Source organism: Hippocampus guttulatus, chromosome 2 (genome assembly GCF_054856545.1).
Source record: "Hippocampus guttulatus isolate MCC_2025c chromosome 2, RoL_Hgut_1.0, whole genome shotgun sequence".
NCBI lineage: Eukaryota > Metazoa > Chordata > Actinopteri > Syngnathiformes > Syngnathidae > Hippocampus > Hippocampus guttulatus.
The window spans coordinates 5,303,634-5,328,030 of record NC_141262.1 but is presented as its reverse complement, the minus strand read 5'-3'; the positions used below and the strand labels follow the sequence as shown (position 1 = coordinate 5,328,030).

The window sequence follows — 24,397 nt, the reverse complement described above, 5'->3', positions numbered from 1 at the left end:
CGAGGCAGATTACCGACTCTCGTTTGCTCGAGCATACCAACACATTGACCCACTCGCGCATAATCCCCTCAGACACAGCGCCGACATATGCACTTGGAGATTGTTCCAATGTCTCGCATGTTTTTTTAACGTTATCTGAGAGGTCCCAAAGGAGAGTGTCCTGCCCTGCCGCTAATCCACCCCCCCACCTTCCCCCTATGCATTACATCACTGGAATACCCTTTGAAAAAACACTAGATGAATTCACGATTGCTTACTTATATCCATTTATTTGACAAAAGACATTTTAAAACAACTGAATCAAATAAATATAAAACAAAATCAATTGATATGAGCCATACTGAAAGAATGTCATTTTGACAGCAAATTTAAAACCATTCATGGTGTTTGATTTATTTTTTATTTTTTGTGACTTAAACACCTTTAATAACAATTTTTTGGATGCCTCATCGTTAGCTTAGCATGAATCCTTCAGTCGTACTTTTTCTATAGCTGATGTTTTCTCCCAAGAAGGGAAGTCGTCAGAACCAAACTTTTGGTCTGAGTTCAATGATTTTGAATGATGATCACGAGTACAGCCCCTCCCACCCTCCCTCTCAATGAGCGATAGGTTTCCCATCGTTAGCTGCTTTGTCATAAAATGAACGTTAAATCCAGGGGCAAAAGCCGGGCCATTCAGATCACAAAGACCAAGAATGGTCTCGAGTTTAAATGACGAGGCCACACGACTCCCAACATGCAGCTGTTGGCCTCGCCCCCGCGGCGTGTGAGGAAAGTTATAAAGTGGCACTTATAAGCTTTTTGTTTTTTCTTGTTTTTTTGAGCCTGTATATATCAACTGTAAATCTAGGAGCCCAAGGCAGGTTGAGAGTTGGGTTGGAATGCTGGATTTCAGGGACATTATGTGGCCTTTCATCTCAAAAGGCATATGGAATTGAAATTATGCTCACATTTTCCTGATGCGGATTTAAGGGGATGGCAGTCTGAGCTGTGGCCCATGAGCTAAAAATCCCATTTACTAAGAGCTGAATTGAAAAAAAAGTGTACACATACTAGAGATGTGTTGTCAAAAAAAAAAAAAAAAAAGGTTGCTAAGAAGTAAAAGTTAGACTCCAGCCAAATTCGTTGCCCACATCCTTGTGCAGGAAACCAAAGTTACACTGACACTGGGAACAGATCGGAAGATTCCCCCTTTGAGGCCAAGCTGTTGACCAGCTGACAGGCTGAATGCAGACATCATATCCCAGACCGAAAAGTGTCATAAAATTCTGTCTGGCTGGGCCTGTTTTCACCCCAGAAAGGTTGAATTTGAATCAGTGTTTAAGCCCTTGGACCAATAAAGGTTAAAGCTCTTTTGAAAACTTTTGTCACCTCATTTGACTGACACTTTTTATTAGATTTTTTTTTTTTTTTTTTACTCCTGTGGAAATTTTCACATGTGCATTTTTAATGAGGACAAATTGCAAGAGCAGGTGCTCCAGGAGGCATTTCCAGCAACTGTGTGTTGGAATGAACATCACCTATTGGGAGCTTTTGAAGCCTTCTCTTAGCTGACGTGAAAGACCAACAGCTGCTTTGTCCATTGATACTTTTCAATGCTTTCCTTGACTCGATGCCCAAGCGAGTGTGCCACAACGATGATGCAAATGCCACTTCATTGCAGATGTGCAGGAGGGGGCTTCGGTTTCACGCAAACCAAGACTCGGAAATTTCTCATTTCCGACGAAGAAAAGAGCACTGAAATGCGTAATTCCCACGGATGTACTGTACCTACATTTCACAGTTTTAAGAAATTAGACACAATTACTTTAAAATACTGTTACACTCCATTGTGTTCCACATCAACACTTAATTTGTAGGGGACTTGCATACCAAGAACCCAAAATGTACTTCCGTCCTTTAGTTAGATAGTTAGATAGACAGATAGCTAGATAGACAGATGTGTGTGTCGATATGTAACAGGGCCAGTAAAAAAATGCACTGTACTGTGTTATAATTACACAAAATCTGTGAAATGATAAATACCTGATCTGTTTGTTTTTTTTACTCCATCCTCCATTACCAAAGGGTGGAACAACGTTTTTACGTGTTCCCCTACTTCAATCATTAATTCATGTGGCACTGCCTTTTTTAAGTACGACTCCCGCTTTTGACTCTCTCTTTTTTCTCTCAATGTCCATGCGGAGGGAAGCATTTTTAGAGCTGGAAAAAAAACAAACTTTTGTTTTCATTTGTAAGTTGAAATATTTTAATACAGTGCTGTGCCATCTAAGGGGCACACTGTAACACTCGAATTGACGGAGGGTGTCGTTTTCTGCTATTTGTGTCAGGCTTTGTGATTGAGACGTTTAAACGCAGCCAATACAAGAAATCCTGCTGTGCTTCATCAATATTCTTAAACACAACGCAGTTATTAATGTTGTAAAATGACATTTAAATGTTGTGGGAGCATAGTATGAGGCATACTTGCGGTTGAAACTATTAAAATGTGGAAGTTTGAATAGTTTTCGAGTGGTTAAGGGTTTGGTGTGCAGTATTCTTCCTCTCCCGTTTCCTGTGTGCGTGGTTCATTTTGCCCTTCATGACACGTCAACGTCACTGCCATCTTGGCAGGATTACGAAAAGCCTGGAAACCAATTCAAGTCAAAGCTACGGCTACCTCTTTTTTCCTGGATAGCCACCGTGTCAAATAGAAGCAGGTGACGGGTGTCAGCACGTAGTTTTTCAAACGTCTGCATTGCCCAGTTTGTCCTGAAGCCTTCAGTCTGCGAAATGAGTTTCCTTCTGCTCCTACTGGAAGGCTGCTGTTTAATTGGTTAACCCCCCTTCCCATGCGGCCTTACCTTTCCAATGATGTGTCTATCGATGGCTGTAAAGTCGACTTGAGTCAAGGTCAAGAGTAAGAGTGCCGTTAGTGTGTAAGATCTTAATCACATACTTTGCGAAAAAGATTACCAGAAGAATTCATGCTTTTTTTTTTCCAGTCGTTTTCTCAAAACGCCATGGCCCGCCTGCCACGAATATTAATTGGCAAACCCACGAGCGTGAGTTTCCGGCTTGCAGCCCAGGTGGCTGATGGGATTTCCAGAACGAGAAACACTGACTGATGACAGCGGGGGTTTTAGATGACTACAGACTCGCGCCGGCTGCCTTCTTACTTTTTGGTTTTATTGCGCCTGGACCACATAAGGGGGTCTCTGGTAATGCAATGAGACAAGGTCAAACATTCAAGAAAAAAAATGGAAAGAAAAACTAATCTTGAATTGTGACCAAAGTAACTTGGAAGACTTGTTTGTTTGAAGAATTGGCATGTTCGACTTTTAGGCTTTATTGATATGACAAAGGGCAGCATACTTAAGTCTCCACTTTCCTGGCACTCCGTGTTCTAGCTGCTGTCTGTATCTTTTCGTATAAAACTAGTTTCCGTTTCGCATTCAACTAAACCCGTGCTCAACTTTCGAAGCACATAACACAGAATGGGGTTGCTACAATACATTGGAGGCCACCATGTCATGGGAATACAATTGTCATCAGGCGACAGCCACTAAATATGCTAATACACTGATCTAAACCTCCTATTGTAAGAGCAGGATCAGAAAGCACCCCGCAACCTCCCCAGACACAACTGAAAGAGACTCTTCTCAATTGGCTTTTAAGCAGTTGTATGTAATCGGACCCCTCGCTTCATCCCACTGAATGGCAGCCGCTTTTTGATGGTTGCTTTTTTTTTTTTTTAAACACATAAAATAAAAACCCACAAGGCGAGACAGTTGTCGGATCTCTGTTTGTCGCCAGCACAAACCTGAACGTCAGGCCTCTGTGATCGGGCTCTTTCATGCATCATATCGCATTCGGGGCCTCCTCTCCAGTTCCAAAGCCCCCTGCCATGGCAACAATAGTGTCTTCCACGTGCGTTGCAGCTTGTACCAAAGGATCTATTAGCTGCTTTATAAGAGGAACTCTGCAAACCTTCAAATGTGGAAAGTCCCTTCTGAAAGGTTGGGTGTCACTGAGGCTTAAACTGTACAAGAAAGCGACATGGCGTTCTCTCAAATCTCTGTCACGGCCTGGTGTTGTCTATGAGATGACAAGTACACGAGTCAGTCAACGGTCACACTTTGATCTGAAGCAGCCGTATGCTAACACGAGTAGCAAAATAATCGGATTTTTTGCTCGATAGAGTCCCTATCATTACCAATCAATCAGGAAAAATACTTAACCTCTCCGTGGCCTTTGCAGTTACACTTTGCAGCCGATCAACAAAGTCCAATGCAGCGAAAAGACAAGTTTCCAGTTTTTTTCATTCAGGTCTTCCTCCCGATTGAGAAAGCTGCACCAAAAGATGGCAAATGTTCGAGATGCTGAATAACCTCAACAGTTATCTCTCTACATCCACTCCACAATTGACTACCGATCAATTCAGGTTGCAATCTGCTTTACTCCCACAGCCAATCGAGATAGACTTCAGGTTCCCCGCAACTCTGAACAGGATCAACGATGAAAATAGACAACAGCAGCAAACTGATCACCTATTTTTCTCTCTACCTCGAGGGCCCAAATGCTCTGGTGACATACACCATCATCAGCGGTGCCGACGACAGTTTTCGGATTGACCCCGAGTCTGGCGACCTGATCGCCACCAAGAAGCTGGACCGGGAACGCCGCTCCAGTTACTCCCTGCTGGTGCGAGCCGACGATGGGAAGCAGTCGTCTGACATGAGGCTCAACATCACCGTCGAGGACGTCAACGACCACACGCCCAAGTTCTCACGGCCAATGTATTCGTTCGACATCCCCGAAGACATGGCATCGGGTAGGGAATTTTTCACACTTGCGGTGGCAGTTGAAGTGCGTCACCATTAAATGTGTAGTTAAATGGTCGTCTCCCAACTGAAGGTGTGATCTTCCATACCTCTGTGTATCCTTGAGCAAGATACTGAACCCCTATTTTCATTATCATCCAGCTCAAGGTCGGAGGCTTGATCTTGAGAACCCGCCATCAAGTATCCTTGCTGAAATATGTGTGTCAAAATCCAGGCCCGGGGGCCAGATCTGGGCCGCAGCATCATTTTATTTGGCCCGCAAAGGCGAATCATGTCCGTTACTGGCTTCTGATTTCAAAAATTTGTTCTCCATCAGTTAGTCATACAAGTGCTAACATCAGGTGATCATACATTTATATGGGTTCACAGACATAACGGCCCTCCGAGGGAAACTATAGCTACAATGTGGCCCGCGACAAAAAATAGTGTGACACCCCTGCTTTAGCAACACAATGACTTAGTGCCCAGCAAATTACCCTTTTGGTTCTGATGTTCTGAACCGGAGTTCCCTACCCCTATGTTAGACTTACTGAAGATTCTTCATCATGAATGGTTGCTTGTCTATATGTGCCCTGCGATTGACTGGCAACCTGTCTAGCATGTCCCCCTAAAGCAAACTGGTATAGGTTCCAGCTCACCTGCTACACTTTCATGACAAGTTGTACAGAAAATGAAAGTGACAGCCTTTCTCGATGGTCAAAGTATTCAGCAGCCAGCATAGTAACGTACCATCATAAATGGTACATTGTATTTATCAATGTCACGAATGACTGGCAGTCTGCCAGGGTTTTTTATTTGAAAGACTGACCATTTTGCGATTGAGCGAGTGAGTCATCGGTATTCATCAAAAACCTTGCAGTGATAACCCCCGGTGAGTTTTCATTTAATCGCATTGGCAGTGAAAAGCGAATCCTTGAAGGTTGTTTTGTGTCATCAACTGTTTTGCAGGCTCCATTGTGGCGGCGATCCTTGCCAGCGACTCTGACTCAGGGGTGAACGGCGAGGTCACATACTCACTGGAGGACGACGACGAGGATGAAACCTTCCTGCTGAACCCGGTCACTGGTGTTTTCAACGTGACGCGGCCGCTGGACTACGAGAATCAGCAGTACTACATCCTGACGGCCAAGGCGATGGACGGCGGGGGGCAGGCCAGCACGGTTAGGGTCTACTTCAACATCCTGGATGTGAACGACAACGCACCAGCGTTCAATGCCACCGTGTACAGCACATCGGTTTTGGAGAGCCTGCCGCCTGGATCCAGCATTGTTGCTGTCAGTGCCAGGGATGCAGATGATGGTATGTACATGCAAGGCAACGAACAGACATCCAGTACAGCACAACACACCTATGACTTAATGACACATGAAATCATTTTCACATCATTAGGTACACTTGCCCTTCTACTTGATGGCACTGGATACATATTGATACGTAGTGTCTCATACGTATTGTTTCATATTTGACAATCGTGGGCAACATTTTGAAATAGCAAATTGCATATATAAAATAATGAAATAAAAAGCAAAATATATATATATATATATATATATAAAAGTCACTGATACTTTAGTGGCACATTCTATTCTCTGCACTTTGGTACAAGGAGTGTGAGTTCAATTACTGCTCAGTGACGGTGTGAATTTGCGCCATCTGCCTTTTGCCTGAGGGCAGCTGGGATATGTTCCAGGTAAACCATGACCCTCACGAAATGTGATAGAAAATGGATGGGTGGAAAAAATATATATAAATATTCAAAGCAATGTGTTTGGTATTCGATTTCCCAAGTTGTTGTTAGTGTACCATTGGGAATGTCTGGTTAGTATTTTGGGCCAAATGGGTTTCCGTGCCTTCCTCAATTTGTTTATCTGGCCTGTTTGAAGTTGACCTGCTTCTGGAGGGATGACAGGTTCCAGGAATGTCAATGTTTGCGGTATTTTTAAAAATTAGTTTGAATGCCTGCTCGGTGCCCAAACAAACAGCACATCCAGACACTCTTTGGTAATGGCAGATGTGGAATTCTCAACTAATACTGCAAAGGGAAATGCAATGATAAATACGAATATGTCCAAATCAAATCAACAACTCAGCTTTCCGCCTGCTGAATTAATACACTGCTATCCTCCATCTACAGTCATTTTCTGGCTGTATACAACCTCATATTTCATCTCATCCATGCATCATATATCATGGCAGTCTAACCTCACGTCACGCTTCAAATAACTTTTAAAATACAACACGCTTCACCATGTGATTAAGAGTGAGATCAGGTATTGGCTTTTGCCAAGCCCGCTGTAATTACCGCTACATGCGGGCCCGTAAAGCGCTGGCTGTGACCTACATTCCCAAGGAAATACGGCGTCCAGTCCTCGCCGCAATCTCATAAACGTATAGCTGCCCGTTCCCACTGTCCAAATAAAACAGCGCCATTGTTAGCACTTCCTAAGCCCTGCCCTTTGACCCATCCCCCTTTGTCTGTGGATAGCACAGCCTGAACTCAGATGGCAGTGGCACTCATGGCTTTGATAAGGGATTACTTGTGTACTGTAAATATGATCTCCTTGGGTTGTGGGAAGGTGCAGATGCTTTCCACATGACCCCCTTGTTAAGTTGAATTATTTTGGTCAATTTAAGATAATTTCAACCCCTCGGGTTCCACTAATGCTTTTGGGTTGAATCTGATGTCAAGTTTAGATCAGGGGTTCTCAAGCTGTTTGGGTCATTTGACCCTCGTAATCCTAACTGCAATGTTATGCAACTGCCACGTGTAGCCCTAAATACCTTAATTAAAAAACACTACCCGTTACCATTTCTGTTACCAAATTCATATCTATATCTATAGCTACAGCTATATCTATTATCTATCTATCTATCTATCTATCCAGTGGCGGGCCGTGCATTTCAACCTTAGGCCTTCAGTGACGTCACATACAGTACATTAACACAATACATACAGTATAGGCTCGTCAAGCAGCACTTAATTTCAGGAGCATTTAAAACCATCAAGTATGCATTCACAATTATGAGCAGGAAACTAAATTTATAGATATTGTCAAAAATAAAAAGATGATTTAAAAATACTAAATAAAATGCCAGGGCGGCCCGGTAGTCCAGTGGTTAGCACGTCGGCTTCACAGTGCAGAGGTACCGGGTTCGATTCCAGCTCCGGCCTCCCTGTGTGGAGTTTGCATGTTCTCCCCGGGCCTGCGTGGGTTTTCTCCGGGTGCTCCGGTTTCCTCCAACATTCCAAAAACATGCATGGCAGGCTGATTGGACGCACTAGAATTGTCCCTACGTGTGAGTGTGGGCGTGGATGGTTGTTCGTCTCTGTGTGCCCTGCGATTGGCTGGCAACTGATTCAGGGTGTCCCCCGCCTACTGCCCGGAGACGGCTGGGATAGGCTCCAGCACCCCCCGCGACCCTAGTGAGGATCAAGCGGTTCGGAAAATGGATGGATGGATGGATAAATAAAATGCCACCCAAATTACGCTGTGCGATCTTAAGCAAGTCTGTCCAATAAATTGCGCAATGTCGCAGTTTCATATAAGACACCAACCACACAATAACAAAACAAACTATTCTTTGAAAATAAAGTAAACAGATCATTTGCATTTTGAAAATCGGCGATTCAACAGCAAATAACTGAAAATGTTGAGCAGCTGAGCTTGAACGAACTTTCGTGGACGAAGGTGACTACAATGTGCCATTATAAATTGCAGGTGAGCAGATTTATTTGATACATTTTTGTATCTTTGTCATTTTATTTCGTTACCATTAATTTAATACCAACACAATAAAATGACAAGAAGAATTGTAAAATAAAATTCATTTACTCACCAATGTAGTGCCTGTTCACTGAGCTGCACATCTACGCGTGTGTCCCCAAATGTTTTTAAACGCACCGTCGTTTGTAAGTGCCCAGCCGTGCTCTGATGTTTCCGTGTTGCCTTGGTAAAACAACTTAAATGGGCAAATCCAGTGTGGCTCCAAACACCAAATCGGTCCGTTGCAAACAATAGGCATTCCCAGCAGTACAATTTGCAGCGTTTCTCAGAGGCTGGGAGCCACGGGTACCGTTCATAATTGCTCGTCTGACAATGACGGACAAACCCTTTTCCTTGCTGGGACAGGCTAGCTAGCGCAGGAGTTGGGTTACCTCTTCGCACAATATCCAGCTTTTCGTGGAAGGTCCGTCTTGAAAATTGTGTGGAAAGTAGTTCTGCAACCAGATCAACGTCTTCTTCTTTGGCCATTTTGGGTTAAAATGCAGTGATAGCTCCCTCTTGCAGGCACTAATCCAATCACCGAACGCGCACGTCCAGTCTCGACGTAAGGCATTCTAGCTGGCCCCGGTGCACAGACTCGTGATCTGATTGGCTATTGCAACCTGACTATGCCCGTTCATTTTCAGCGCACAGGGGCCTGCTCTGTTTAATCTGAATGCCCCGAGCAAGTTTAATTTACCTGGCAACACAAGCTAGCTGAAATATGATTGGTTCAAATCTCTACCATAATAAATAAGTTATTTATCGAGTGGCTTTCAATGTTATTTAAAATAACATTATTGAAAGCCACTCGACTAAGTGGAAATAATATGATGTAAAGAATACAGAGAATAATTTTGTTGACACATTTATGAAAATAAAATAACATGAATTAAATTTATGTTATTGTATGAATGTTTAGGCCAGCAGAGAAGGCCTTGCTGGCCCTGAGGGTCCGCCACTGTATATATCTATCTATCTACATATGTGTGTGTGTGTGTGTGTGTGTGTGTATATATATATATATATATATATATATATGTGTGTGTGTGTGTCAGAGATTTTCACTCGGACAGTTGACAAAGGCTCGACACAGGAAAACATGACAACATTGTATGCTTCTATTCTAACAATATATAATGCATTTTTTTTTCTTTTACAGAAAAAGAAATCATGTTGTCAAAATAAAGAAAGTCATCATTCTTGCAAGTTATACTTTGTCTTGATGTAAGGTTAGCATCTCATGAGAGCAAAGTCACATTATTTCAAGATAAAGGCGACCATTTTGATATTAAATAAAAGATTAACAGGGGAGAAAGTCGCATCTTCATATGTGAATATCAAAGGTACAACTAGTCTTTACTACACCATTTATTCTGGGAAACAGACTTTATCCTCTAAAAATAGGACTATATTATAAAAACAAAAACAAATCGAAGAGGCAATTTGTAAAGTAGGACTATTTATTCATGCGGGGATCTCAGATTTATTTGACGATACATCACATTCATGTCATAGTATTGGCCCAGAAGTGCAGTAGAGATGAGTAATTGATTGTTTTACTTAGTTTCAAATGGTGCACTGGGCCTTATGTCTAGGTAAGCAATTTTTGGGGGAAAAAAAAGCGCTTTGACATGTTTGTCTTTCGATAGCTGCCTGCCATGTGCCCAAGATTGCATCTTCCACTTTGCAAATACAAGAACGGGGAGTTCCAGCTGTTGTGCGTCCACAATTTGTGGAAATGGATGCCAGATAATGCATTTAAGCACATTTACCATATCTGACAATGTCATCTAGAACAATAGATGCCGGGGAAAATGTCCGACCTTCCACAAGCCTGCAAAATGTATTTGTTATCCAGCTCATTTGTAATCCAGGGTCTTATTAGAGCATGACTTCCAATTTTATTTTTGTTTATGGCAAGTGTGAAATTGATTACTTTTCTTTTTTAGCTGCAAATTCACTCAAACATGAGGTAAAATTAAAATAGAACATGAAACAAGAGATAACCCCAATCTGAGCTACTTGCTCCTTAATTCGTTTCCTCCAAATGAACTCCAGCGACCGGGTTTAGTTAATTCTTCAAATTTAGCCCTGGGAGCTAAGTACAAACTCGATTAACATAGCCCTAGCAGTAAGGACTTCTGACCAGATGTTTCATGTCCGTGTCGGGTATTCTTTGGTCGCGTATCTTTTACATTGCACCATTAGGTACTACTGTATTCTGTAGCTAGTGTGTGGTTACAGTTCAACAGGTGGTTTTACAGTCAGAACTTGTATTTTTGCAGTGGTTTTTACTTAGCTTGGCTCATTCAGAAACAGTGGAATGACAAAGAGTTGACCTGAGATGAGTAGGAGGACTTTGGAAAAAAGTGAAACTTTTTGTTTGTAAACAGGAAAAAACAGCATGTCCAAAACTAACATATGCCTCACGTCTGGATGCAGAAAACAATCAGTGGTTTCCTGGTTTCGGATATTTTTTCGGCACGCAGACATCCACTTCCCATTCCAACCCTTGCAAGCTATTTTTTGTCATGTATGCTCTTTGTGTGAGATTTGGAACTTGCCATGTCAACACAATTGATGAAAAAAAAGATCCAAAACTGTTTGCATGTGCATTACGTGATGGTTTTTGAGATTGAGCTTGTTCTGTCATTCGTCTTCATATCCATCTTCAGACATATGCATTTTTTTCACAATTTAAAATGCTTCCCCTGTGTCCGAATAACCGTTCTGTGACATGTTCAGCATACCCCAAGGGTTGAATATTAGAACACTTTTTCACCTGACTATTATGATTTCTGAATTCAGCTTGTTAAGAGAGGTAGTCCTGTCTGCGGCCGCTCCAAATTGAGGCCATCACTGAGTTTAGCTTTCATTGCATTAATGAATAGGGTGGTCTAGAGCAGCGCCCCCAACATTTTTTGCCCCACGGACCAGTTTAACATGAGACAATATTTTCAGGGACCGACCTTTAAGGTGTGGCTGATAAATACAACAAAATAATATATGACCTGCATGAAAAGTGTGGTATTTTCTAAACATAATAATAAACACAAATCATGAAACGAGGAATGTCTAATCTGGCCGCAACGCGCTCTGGTTGCTATTGTTTAAACGTGCCTTCAAAACAAGATACAAATAAAAGTGCATGAAAAATACGACTCACCATCAACACATATTATGCAGAGTGGGCTTGTTGCGTGGGAATCTCCCGTTGAGATAAATCCATATTTTAAGTCGGACTCCTGATGCTGTCTATTAAATGTAGCCTTCTTTTTCTTGAAAGTCATAGGCTCCTCTTCTGTCTCCGGGCTGAGCCTTTTCCCCTTTCCAAAGACATTTATTTTTTACTCATTTTGGTCGCTCCCGGGTTCATTTTAGCGGTAACCTATCACGTGACTGAGAAGCGCGCCTATGACCTGCGTCAAGAGTGACAGTGACAGAGAATCCGGTAATTTTTCTAAATAAAACATTCCAAAATGAATCAAACAAAAGTTATGTAAGGTATTTATTCTTTCTGTGCGGCCCGGTACCAAATGACCATTGGACCGGTACCGGTCCGCGGCCTAGGGGTTGGGGACCTGTGGTCTAAAGGACTGTGACTGGCTTGCTGCTACATCCAGTCAAGAGCCTGGAGAAAAAAAGCAAACTCCCATGGGGAATGTAAAAAAATAATTTCTATTTTCACTTGTGAAGGTGGCACGTTGTCAGCAATATTAACCATGAATAATGACAAAGCGTGTCAGCGTAGTCACGGCCCGCACTTGAAAAAAAGCTGTCGATCTTGGCCCAGGCGAGGAGCCAAGTCATGGCTGGCAAATCCTGGCATGGGGGCAGTTTTATGTCAACTAGTAAATCATACTAATGGAGAGAAATCTAAACTCAGAAGGGCTCAGTCACGATTGACGTGGTTGTCCAATTTCACACTTGATGCGGGGGCAGGCATTCGAGAGACTGAGAGTACTAGAGCATCTGGACAGCATCTTCATAGTATCCCGCCAAGACTAGTGGATAAAGTGTGCATACTTGAATATCGGACAGCCATGGTAGTTGACCCTTACCACACATTGCAATCAATATTTTGTCACATCTAATCTGCCGTGACGTGTCTTCCAGGTCCCAATGCACACCTTCTCTACAAAATTGCATCAGGCGATCCACAGGGCCACTTTGTTATAACCAAAGAGGGGGTTCTACAAACCAAGAAGGCCTTGGACAGGGAGACGCAGTCCTTCTACAACCTGGTGATCACGGTCAATGACCTGGCTCCGCCGCCGATGACCCGTTTCACCAGCACAGCCCAAGTGTCCGTCATCCTCTTGGATGTCAACGACTGCCCACCCACGTTCATCTCCCAAAAGATGACGTACATCCAGGAGAACACACCGGTGGACACATCCGTGTTCACTGCCCGGGCTACGGATGCCGACAGCGGGCCCAACAGCTACGTCCAGTATTCTCTCAAGGGACCCTTCGGTAACAAGTTCAGCATCGGCACTATCGATGGGGACATTAGGTTGATTGGAGAACTGGACCGAGAGGAGCTCGCCAACTACACTCTGACAGTGGTGGCAACTGATAAAGGCGAGCCGCCGCTGTCCTCCACCATGGATGTGACCATGTTGGTTCTGGACGTCAATGACAACACACCAAGCTTCTCCCAAAATATCTACGACATTGAGATCGAGGAGAACACCTTGAGCGGCACAGACATCAACCAGGTGTTTGCCACAGACGCAGACGAAGGCACAAATGGGCAAATCCGCTTCTCTGTCTCAGGGGGAAATACCAACGGAGACTTCAGAATGGATTCGGTCACAGGGATGGTGTCGGTGGCAAAGCAGCTGGACCGGGAAGTCCAGTCTTCTTACTCGCTGGCAGTCCAAGCGTCTGACCGTGGAAGCAGTCCAAGGGTAGACCGCACGACGGTGAACATCATGTTGCTGGATGTCAATGACTGCTCGCCTGTGTTTGAGCTCTCTCCTTACACAGTCAACGTTCAGGAAAACCTTCAGGAGCTACCGAGAAACATCCTGCAGGTGACTACATTTACTTTTCTTTTATCGAGTGGTTGACTTATTTAAGATGTTACAACATCAATAAACCTTCACAGACTGAGTGTCTGAGTGAGAAGATGACTGTATTTTTGAATGACAGTCGTGAGACCTTAAATGAGATAATGCTGTAAAGTAATTTCTTGTAGCTAACTCAATAAGTGCAGCTATGCCAGTGGTATCGCTGCCACTGGCCTGGTGGATGTTTCTTCATGTCATGAGAAAAACATGAATGAAGCGATGATTTAATGATGGAAGACTACAATTTGTCCCGTGCAATTTAGACTCTGCGGGAGTTCATCGAAATATGTGACTTGGCTTAAATGCGCCACAGAAGTCATTACGCTCATGACCACCACGGTAATTTAAATGAGCCGCAAATAAAAATGGAGGAGAACGACTAATTTCCAGAGACGGCCCTCTCTGGAGTCAGCTGGGAATCAGCAAGTATGGTTTCCCCCCCCCCCCCCTCCCTTTTTTGCTGACTCCCAGAGTAAATCCGATTGGGCAAAGTGAATAAGTAAATGAACTTCCTGCACTCAATAATTACCTTCATGGTACAGCTGCGATTAGATTGACCCTCTGGTGGAACGTTGTTAATCTTAAGTAGTCAACATCACACATTTATGCTCACAGCTAATTCTATCGTATCAATGGTGTAGAAAAAGGATGAATGGAATATTTAACAAATTATCTGCTCTTATATCGCAGAGCTCTCTTCCAAAACAAATCACTTTGAGGCATGCACATGCAGAAGTTATGTCCTTCTCCGTTTCAGGTTGTCGCCAGGGACGACGACCAAGGCGCCAACGGTCAGCTCAGCTACATGCTGAGTGGAGGCAACGACGAAGGCGCCTTCAGCTTGTCGTCCAGTGGTCAACTGAGTCTGACTCAGACTCTGGACCGCGAGGCTCAAGGGGAATACATCCTGCTGATCACAGCCACAGACTCGGGTGAGGCGGCATTCCCAGTTTCTTAGCTATGAGGGCTGGCATAAAGAGTAATTTTTATTTGTTTTTGCAAGAACTTATTTCATTTCCAGAATAGATTCCTCATTTCTGCAATTGTAGCACTATTTCTTTTCTTTAAACGGGTGATTGGGTTTTTCTGGTGAGCCCGGTCCTTAAATGGTCAGTGTTGGAGTTTGGTAACATACTTGCAGATCACCCAGGAAAGAATCCAATAAACTTGTGTGCAGTCAACAAATATTTTGATTTCACGGTGCGTGCAGCGCTCGTTTTGTGTGGCCCGATAAGCTAAACATTGGAGAGTTTTTAGCTTGCAAACCAGCGGGTGTTTTTTTACGATCTGGTCCCGAGAAATCCATTGAGCGGCTTTGACTGAATCGTATCTCGGGTTTATTTGGATATGGCGGTAGGGCTTGTTTTAGTCAGATAAAAGCTTAACTTGTTATTGCTCAGAGGTCAGTTAATGTGCAGTTAAATGAGAACATGCATTGCCTTGTTGCAGCCAAATCACATGGTGTCTCGGCTAAGTATATGTTTCGGCCCCCCTTCCCAAAGCCACTCTGGCATAGTTGTCATGATCTATGGGTGGTTCTGTATCATTCCTGGACATGTGCTGTATTTGGGACTGTGCAGAGGCCTCTGTGAAAATTGTTTCAAAGATTTGCATTGAATGGTCCCTGGAGAGTTGAATGAAGGACTGGGAGGGGAGTCTTCAGTCTTTGGCTTAAGATCAAAGTCTTCGGGATGGCTGTTGATGGACAGGTCCTGGGGTCTAAATTTGAATGACCTGACTACGACACCATAAATTTCAAAGAACAAAAGATGGAATTGTATTTTTACTCCTTGAACTGGCTGTTTCTAATCATGTCTTTCTGTTTGTGAAACCCGCTTTATCGCAGTCATTCTCTCCATTTGATGCTTCACATTGGTGACAGCCCATAAACAGAAGATGTCAGTCGAGGAGGGAATTGGAAAAAAAAAACCAGTTACAGGTTCTAACTGTCGCCCTCATAAATCTCTTATAAACCATGTAAGCAATGTTTCAAATTAACATGCTTATATTATTAGTAGCCATACAAGTGTAACAACTGTTAATATTAGGATGGAAAAACAAAAGGGTTCTGTTATTTTTTTAAAAGAAATATTGCACATTTGTTTTCAGATTTAGAAGTGTTTCCTTGGTATAATAAAAGTTATCTGGCCTTCTGAGGTCAGAACACACAACCTCAAATGCATGACTGATGATGGTGCCCCCCCCCCCCCAGGAGTCACAAAAATCAGCATTTGTCATTTTCACTCAATTTCAGCCATTAAAATCAATTGTCAATTAGTGTAGCGCAACCTTGAATGTGCCTCTTTGCAAAAGGTTTCGACACCCATGGGAAAAAACCCCACAGTAAAAGAAAAACACAATCTAATCCATCGATGAACTCAAGTCTCTTGGTCAAATTTTGAGCTGTATGTCGTCGAGTGGCACTTCGTTCTGTCACCATCAACCAATTGTTTGTGCATGTGTCACTTTTTCTTTGCCTTTTTTATCATATTCATAAATTCCTTTGTCTCAACAAGGCAGCAGTGGCTGTAGCCTGGTTCAATGCCATTTATACATTTTATATCCATAATTAATATTGTTTAGACACATATCTATTGATTTTTCTCAGGTTACACGGACTTAGGTGAATGTCTGTGCCCTGATGGTTTCTTCATGTTATATTTAGGGGCTTGCTCGCTTGAAAATTGTGTTCAGAAGTTTGTGCCACATGGAAAGAGCTGCCCTACGAGTGAACATACTAATTTAGCGCCGGACGGCTTTTTTGCACTGTTCACATGGAGTCCATATTTAGAGCCCTTGACAGCACTTCCAAAATATTTTGACAAGACATTTTCAGTACAATGTTGGTGCGAGGCTACAAGAGCGACAGAGAGAGAGAAAGGATTTGGGTCAGAATATCAAAATATCAAAAAACCCATAATCAAGGGCCCAGTCTAAATTATCCAGCAGTGTTTTTCTCACATTTTTGAGGCCTGGGCCCCAAGACGACAGAGGCAAATGCCTTGCCAGGCACGATTTGGCGCAACAGGCTGAAAAGGTGGATACTGCAGATGTGTCTCTGCGTCCCGTGTCTCGGGCAGCTCGTTCCTGACCACATTTGACATTTCAAAGGCCGCCTTTATCTTGTCCCGTGGTGCCAGATCTTTGCTCAAAGACATACGGCGGAAAGACAAATGAGCCTGTCGGACAAGATATCAGCACTGAGACTACAACTGGATGGAAGTTTTAGGCCAGAGTTGCGCTATTGTGTCTCCTGCAGTATGTTTCTGCCTTTTCCGTATCGCTTCAAGTCATCACAGATATATTGTGCCTTCGGAGGTTGGTTGTGAGCTGCATTTGCAGGAAAAGCCAGCCATCACTTGTCTGTCACGGTGTTCCGCACGTGTGTGAAATCGAACACCTGGCAATTGAATTGTCTGATTGTTGGATGCAGTGGTGCTCTGTGGAATCGTACAGAGTTGTGGTGTGACAATTTGGCATGTCATCACTGAGCAAGTGAAATGTGGCCTTCAATCAGGCTCTATCAAAAAGAGTCCCATGAACAGGGCTTCTGAATGCTTTTGCCTTCGCGGGCTGTTTTCAAGTGATACAACTGAATTGACTGCAGTTTTTTTGATGGAGCCACTCGGCAACGACTATCAGACCCCTGGAGATCACAGGACCTCAGTTTGAGAGCGACTGGACTGTAGAGAGATCACAAGCGGTACATTTCACCGCCTTTGTTTATGGGAAAAGCTGTTTACAACATTCCTGAGTAAACGAGTACATTTTATTGCCAAGATTCGGCATCATCTGCAGACAAAATGCGAAAATACCGGAAAATTAATGCTAAATCTGAATCCCACTGCTAACGAATACAACATTACACGTTAACTTCGGGGACCAAGCAGAAGCCAGAAAAAGGTATGGAAAGGACTTCAATGATGTCGTTTCTGCGCTCCTCGAGAGAGTTTTTTTCAGAGTCTGTGTGTGGCGGTGAGAATATCCTCAGGGCACACTGACATGCCCTGACTGCATTCGGGCACATTTATTAAAGAGAAGCGAGAATCAATCTTGAAACCCATGCCCATTATGGTGGATCTGTGTCACGTTTTGCGTGATGGTAGTTGTAGGACCCCAAAAAGCAGGGAGGCAGGGAGGAGCTGGGTGGATTGACCAAAATGTATTTAACAAAAAATACACACAGGAGTACAATGGAAAAAAACACTAAGTTGAAGTACTCAAAAAAAATGCCTGGAATCACAAGTATCAAACCAAACTATAACAGGAAACAAAACATGACAGGAGCACGCGTATGCTCACATACTCACAGCTCACAATGACCCAAACAAGACTGGCAGAAACTCAGGGAACTAAATACAAGCTAAGTGATGAGACAAGGAGAAACACCTGGACAACACACAAAGGGTTGAGGGAGCTAATTGGTTACACACAAGGAACACTGATAACGAGAACAGGTGGCGAAAAAAGGGCACATGAGGAATCAAAACCAAACGTAACCAGATCGAAACATAACAATCTGGTCACACAGAAAGCCCATGTTTTTATATTCTCAGTGTTTGTATTCGTGCATTGCATAAGTGGTGGCCGAAATGTTTGAGCATCTCTCTGGGGTGAAGAAAGATAAGTCCAACAGAAACAGATTTGTAGAGCTTTCCTTGATTTCTGTTGTTTAATCAATTTTCTTTCAAGAAAAAAGTCAGTGTTTTATGTCCGTGATAAATGAGACAAGAAAACACAACCGCAAACTCATTAGCTAGCAAATCAAAAGTGCTTGGCATAAATTGTGTCATCGTCCATTATTAGGCTTTATTAGGATAAATAAATAGGCTTCAGCATTGGTCAATCCTTTCCCAATTGGAAACCATGAATTACAGATTTCACAATTCACTCAAACCCACCCGAACAACCAATTAATAGGCTTTAGAGTAGTCATGGAAGTGTGTTCTTATTTATTCAATTGTAGCGTCATTTTTGTTCTGTCACAAACAATTATTATCTCTTGCTGACAGTTATGCTGGCAATAAGATAACTCGTGCTTATGGGCATGTTTTCACTCCTCGGTATGTGGTGTTTTTATGGAAATAGTTTTGGGGAGTGTACAAAATAAAAGTTTTAAAGGTGGTGGTGTGCATGCATCGGCCTCAGATAGGTGCACTTTTTATGATTTTTTTTTCTCTGCCAGCCAGGAAGTCCCCTTCCTGCTTTGCTCATTTTATCCCAGCTCGTATTTACACTTATCCATGAACGATTTTTGATAGCTATCCAAAAGTTACAAGACGCGTTTATTTGTATGGTAATGGCCATTTTGAGCAGCTTAGCACAGGTGTTTGTGATCATGTGGTGCCACTGTACATTAAACTAAAAAGAGACTGACTAGATGGTCACTATTTTTACTTTCTAGATTGTCTACAATACTGTGAATAACGTCACCTTTGTCACAAGAACACAAAAGTAAAATCACTCCATTAAACTTTACCACGAGCCTTAAAACCTTTGGATCTTGACACTCTCTCCTTGCTTGTATCCAAACCATTAAACCTTCATAGCATTTGGAGAACAAGTTAAGGCAAAGCCAAGCACTCAATAATTAAATAACAGATCTAATATTTAGATGTAATTTGATTGATCTTGCTCATAACTTGGCAAATTCATCACTGAGCTTGTGAGAAAGCAAGCATTTACTCCGTTTGTGGTGTTTGGCACTGGGGACATCTCTCAGCCCGAACCCAACTGCAGCCATTCACCGGGGGTTGCTGTGGACAGAGTCACATTAAAAGAAGCTTTGTCGCAAGGCAACAGGTTCTCAGAGGCGCAAAAATGTCAATGTTGCCTCGTCTGCGGCCAATGTTCTCCTCTTATGTCATTTTATTTACCGCCGGCCCTTAAGAGCACAATCGAGCCGCAGTCCATAAAGCGTAATTAACCGTTTAGCCTTAAGCTTCAACCCACAGATGGGCCATCTCATAAAATTTACACATACCTCCATCTCTCTTCAGAGTCAGCCTCTTGTCTGTTCCATGAATCCGGTTGTTTGAACATCTCGGCCTTCCTGTGTGCATCTCAGCTTAACTTTTTTTCACCAGAAACATCAGTCGCTCGCATATTGAAGGGACAGATTATCTCTTGTGCCAGCAGAGACACCCAAACCTCAGTTTTAGTGCAGCTTAGGCTGGCCAACTCAGGGCAACTCACAGCCTTTCCCAGGAGGTGGGAGCCTCTGTTTCTTCCAGATCAACACCACACCATCACCACCACCTCCAGCAACCCGTCAGCATCCTCAGTCATTGCAGCTGCAGCATCAAAAACAGATCGCTTAATCACCATTAACATATTTATTTGTACCCCCTACTGTTCACAAAGTATGGTCATGGCACCTTCTTGGTGGTTAATGTGATTTGTCCACTGGAAATGTACACTAATAAGGTGCTTAGACTCTGGCATATGTTTACACGAGACAATGCTTTTTGAGCTGAGGGGCTTACACGGTGGGATGGGGGTTGTGTGTGTGCGTGGGGTGGGTGGGCTGTCTGTAGGTCTTAAGCATGGAAGAGGAAGCAACAGATGGTCACATGGCCTTATTTTGTCCCATTGCGCCGAAAGCTTGTTATTTTAGACACAGCGTTCTTGGAGTTGCTCAGATATGGTTCAGCAATTAACGGACCGCAAGAATTTAGACAAACAAGCAGAATTGGTTCTGGATTTTTTTGAAATATTAAGCAGGGATCGGACTTTGGACGCCCTTGCCTCTGAAGATAAATAATATATGTATGTGTAAATCCATCCGTGTTCTCATCAACAAAAGTTTTGGAAATTGATTGCAAATGTATCTGAATGAGATGCAAGGAAATTATATATTTGAACCACGTTGCCCAAGTTCCACCGAGACAAAGTTTTCTCGCTCTTTGAGATCATCAACCTCATCCTTTGTCGCATCTCATCCCCTGAGGACCCAATAAACCTGTCTGTGTCGGCCATCTCGGTTATGATACTCGGACTGGACTTTTGTTTTTCCTTCAATCTTAAACATCAGTGTGAGACAAGCCTTACGAATGAAAGGTGAACACCTTCAATAACTAAGAAGATGATGTTATTGTTTTTTTTTCCAACATCTTTGCACGTATTGAACCGAGTGACCAAACATTTTTTCAGAGATCTTTTAATGCTGTTGCCTTTCTCGCGCCTTATCCTATTCAGAACTCTGTCACTTTATGTAAAACTGCTCATGCAAATGTGTCGATGCCGATTCTCAGTCAGCCAGGCCAGGGAGTTTAATCAAAGGCAAAAAGACTTTGTTTTGCTGGATGAAGAGATTTCACATGTGATCCAAGCCATCAGACATGAAGACGTTTTTTTTTTTTTTTTTAATCCTGATAAGAGGTCATCATGTCTTCAAAAACTAGTACCTGTGTGTCTTATTGCCTTTGATGCCTTTGATGACCAAGATCATCTCAACGTTGGGACCTCTTGTCAGACATTCACAATCCGTTTTTGTAGAAATCAAAAACAAAGATAAGATAAGAAAACCTTTATTTGTCTCACAATGGAGAAATTCCCAATTTACAGCAGCAACATTATGAAAGGGAGACGTAGAAGAACAAAAAGTATAGATATACATATAAATTATAAAATGTAAATACAGTATAAGCACATTAAAAATGGGTGAGTGGGGTGAGTCCAGGTTTTCAGGTCTGATTGCATAATTTTTTTATTGTTGTGTAATAATTTAAAAAAATGTATTGTTCAAAAAATGCCTTTCAAAAAGTAGCCTAGTAGTACTGTAAAATCATAATAACAGTAGATACAGTATTTGTGCAGAAAAAAACATGAATATAACATGGAAATGGAAATCAGTGAGTTTTATGTCAGTACCCTCATAAACCAAGAACCCCTTACATTGTTTTCCTACTTGTCAATAATAAATCTGTGACCCACCCTTGGGTCCTGACGCACCGGTTGACAGCCACCCACCCAGATCATTGTTTCCGTGAGTTGTTTTACCTAACTAAATTTTGAATGATGTCAGGTATCAAAACAAGAAACCAAATCACCTGCGCTTTCTTGTGAGCACATTTTTCAGTCAAATTTTACTCTGTCTTCATATGTTCTATTTACTGAGTTACTGCAGACACCTACGCATGGAAATGTGTTGCTCTTTCATGCTTAACATCAGAACTGATTTAATGTTTTGGATATTACCCAAGTAAAAGTGCAGTTGTCTTCCATTCAAACTTGGGTTGTTTGATGGATAAAAGAATGTCAAGTCATGGCGCTTGATGACTTCCAGACTAAGCCCCTGAAATAAGATTATCCTTATGGACTAACACAGGTAAGGTATTGTGGTGATTGCCTTATCACTTGTCCGATGGGCAAGCTCCAAATTCGTGGAAGGATGACGGAAATGCAAACATTTGAATTTGTCATGCATCTCTGATCTTACCGTTACAGTATATAATCCTTTGATGTGTTATCTGGCTTTGTTTTCTCCAGGGATTCAATTCAGGCGTCATTTGATAGGCTACTGATGGTGTCACTAGTTAGTGAGGGTCCAAGGAATGAGGGGAGGAGGGAAGGAATGGTTGGATCAAAATAAGAAAGGCAGATTTTGCAACATGAGCAAACGTCGGATCCCTGTTTCCAAATATGAATCCAAACTCCTGTTTGTTGTTAGCTCGCAACCGCAATTTTTCATTTTCAAACAACGAGCGAGAGTGTCATTCCAAAACAACACTAGTCCGAACTGTTTCAACCCGAACTATGCTCTTTCCCTCAACCTCTATCCGCCTGTCTTGTGCCTAAACCGAAGCGCTGACATACCTAAAAGATGTCGATCATTGCGTCCTATCAAAGAGATACTTACTTGGTGACAAAAATGGACAAAATGACCACGTTTGTGCTCCGAATCCAGTTAATGTGCTTGGGAATGTGATATCACTTGGCGACAGGCTTGAATTAGCACACCGAGGCCACATTAAAGTGGCGATTGAGCACAACTACCGCACAAAGAAAAAGAACAAAGGGCTCGGGGGTGGTGGGAATTGCCGACGGAAAAATAGTTTTGCAACCACAGAGACAGCTGGCATTCCTGCTGTGAAATTTCCAACAGCTCTCTTTCCGAGACAAAAAAACAAAACAACATGATGTCATTTGCTCGATGTTGGACTCGGGCCGCCGAGCTGGCACCTCCCTAGACTGCAATCTTAACGATCAATGACCCTGACAGTCTCCGGCAGATTCCAAGCAAAGACTGGATGTGACGCTGGCTCATTCCACTCCTGTTCAGTCATTCCGTTGTGGAATATGAGGAGGTGATTGCGGTTTCCGAATGCATCCCAGGATTGATTCACTTACTATTACAGGGATGGCGCAAACCAAGTATGGCTCGCGGGCCACGTCCAGCCATTCTCCGTTCTTTATTACGGCCCAAACAATACTGTTCTGACTTCGAAACTGTCCTGTATAGCTTTTTGTCTTACTTGAGCCTTTTCTCACTAAATTAACTTCATAAAATGTACAGTCAAACCTCGGTTTTCAAATGTCTCTGTTATCGACCAAATCAGATTTCGACCAGAAAATTATAATATTAAAATATTTTTACGTCTCGGATTACGACCGAAAAACGGTTTTTGACCAAACTGATAATTGATAATTAGCATTAGCTGCCGGTTTTCAAAGCAGATATCCCCCTATTGCCAGCTGATTTAGAGCATTTTGGTTGATCTTTCAGGCCCCACAAAATTGTGCGGTCTGGACCAGTTACAAACACTAAAACTACCAAAGAGCAGAAAGCTAGCTTTTATTCCCATTCTTTAGTAATTAGCAGTACAAGATGGGTTGGTTTTTCTCCAGTTTCGGACCATCAAGTGGGAAACAAAGCTTTTTGTGAGTAAAATCTCAAGCAGAACAGTGGCTTTCACACCAGTTTTCGGATTTTGTGACATCCCAAACTATGAAACAAGACAAACACGACTGAGACAGTGCTTTTGCTGGCAAAATAATAATATATGCCATCAACAATGCCCTCCTTTGTAATCGATGTGACAAGCTGAGGTTCATCCCTTTATCTTCATCTTCAATTCAAAAGCTGTGCTGATCACAATATTCGTCAGTGACAAATATAAATCTCTATGGCAGTAAATGAGTTAATTCTTTGATCTCAACACATTTTTATTTAAATAGTCTAAAAATCTATTCATCGTGTTTTTATTTTAATAAACAGTTGGTTAATTAATTATAATGAAGCAAAGTCGAAATACTTCAATCCTTTTCAGCCATTTTCTTGAGCATTTCTCCTCATTAGGGTGGTAGGAGAGCCGGAGCCACCCACAGCTGAGTTTGGGTGAGAGGTGGCGTCTCCCTCCGGGACAGGTCAGCAGCCAATCACAAGCCACATATTGAGATTGCAAACAGTCACACTTAGGTGTAATCCTCACGAGCGGAAGCACGTTAGAAAACGAGTGGGCGGATCATTTATTCAAATTTTAATTTTTATGATTTAGAATTCATATAATTATAATGAATTCTTTCATCGAACACAAATGTTAAATGTACATGCAAAACCTCACCAATATGTGTTTGTATTTAAATAAATCATCCAATTGTTGAATGAGATCAGTGAATAAATATGTTTTAGTGAACTGCTTTAATTCAGAAAAAATGGCTGAATTAATGCAATAGATTTTGCAAAACCCTTGACCATGCTATTGACTGGTGGGCCAGATTAAAGAGCGTG

General features: G+C 42.4%; 1 protein-coding gene across 1 annotated transcript in view; it reads left to right on the top strand.

The window, feature by feature from the left end:
• Positions 1-24,397, top strand: part of fat4 (FAT atypical cadherin 4) — a 111,908-nt gene that overhangs the window by 58,946 nt on the left and 28,565 nt on the right. Inside the window, exons 3-6 of the mRNA XM_086106102.1 lie at positions 4,552-4,813; positions 5,772-6,122; positions 12,707-13,629; positions 14,423-14,597. Coding sequence (XP_085962228.1) covers positions 4,552-4,813; positions 5,772-6,122; positions 12,707-13,629; positions 14,423-14,597 — 1,711 coding nt within the window. The remainder of the gene's footprint in view (positions 1-4,551; positions 4,814-5,771; positions 6,123-12,706; positions 13,630-14,422; positions 14,598-24,397) is intronic.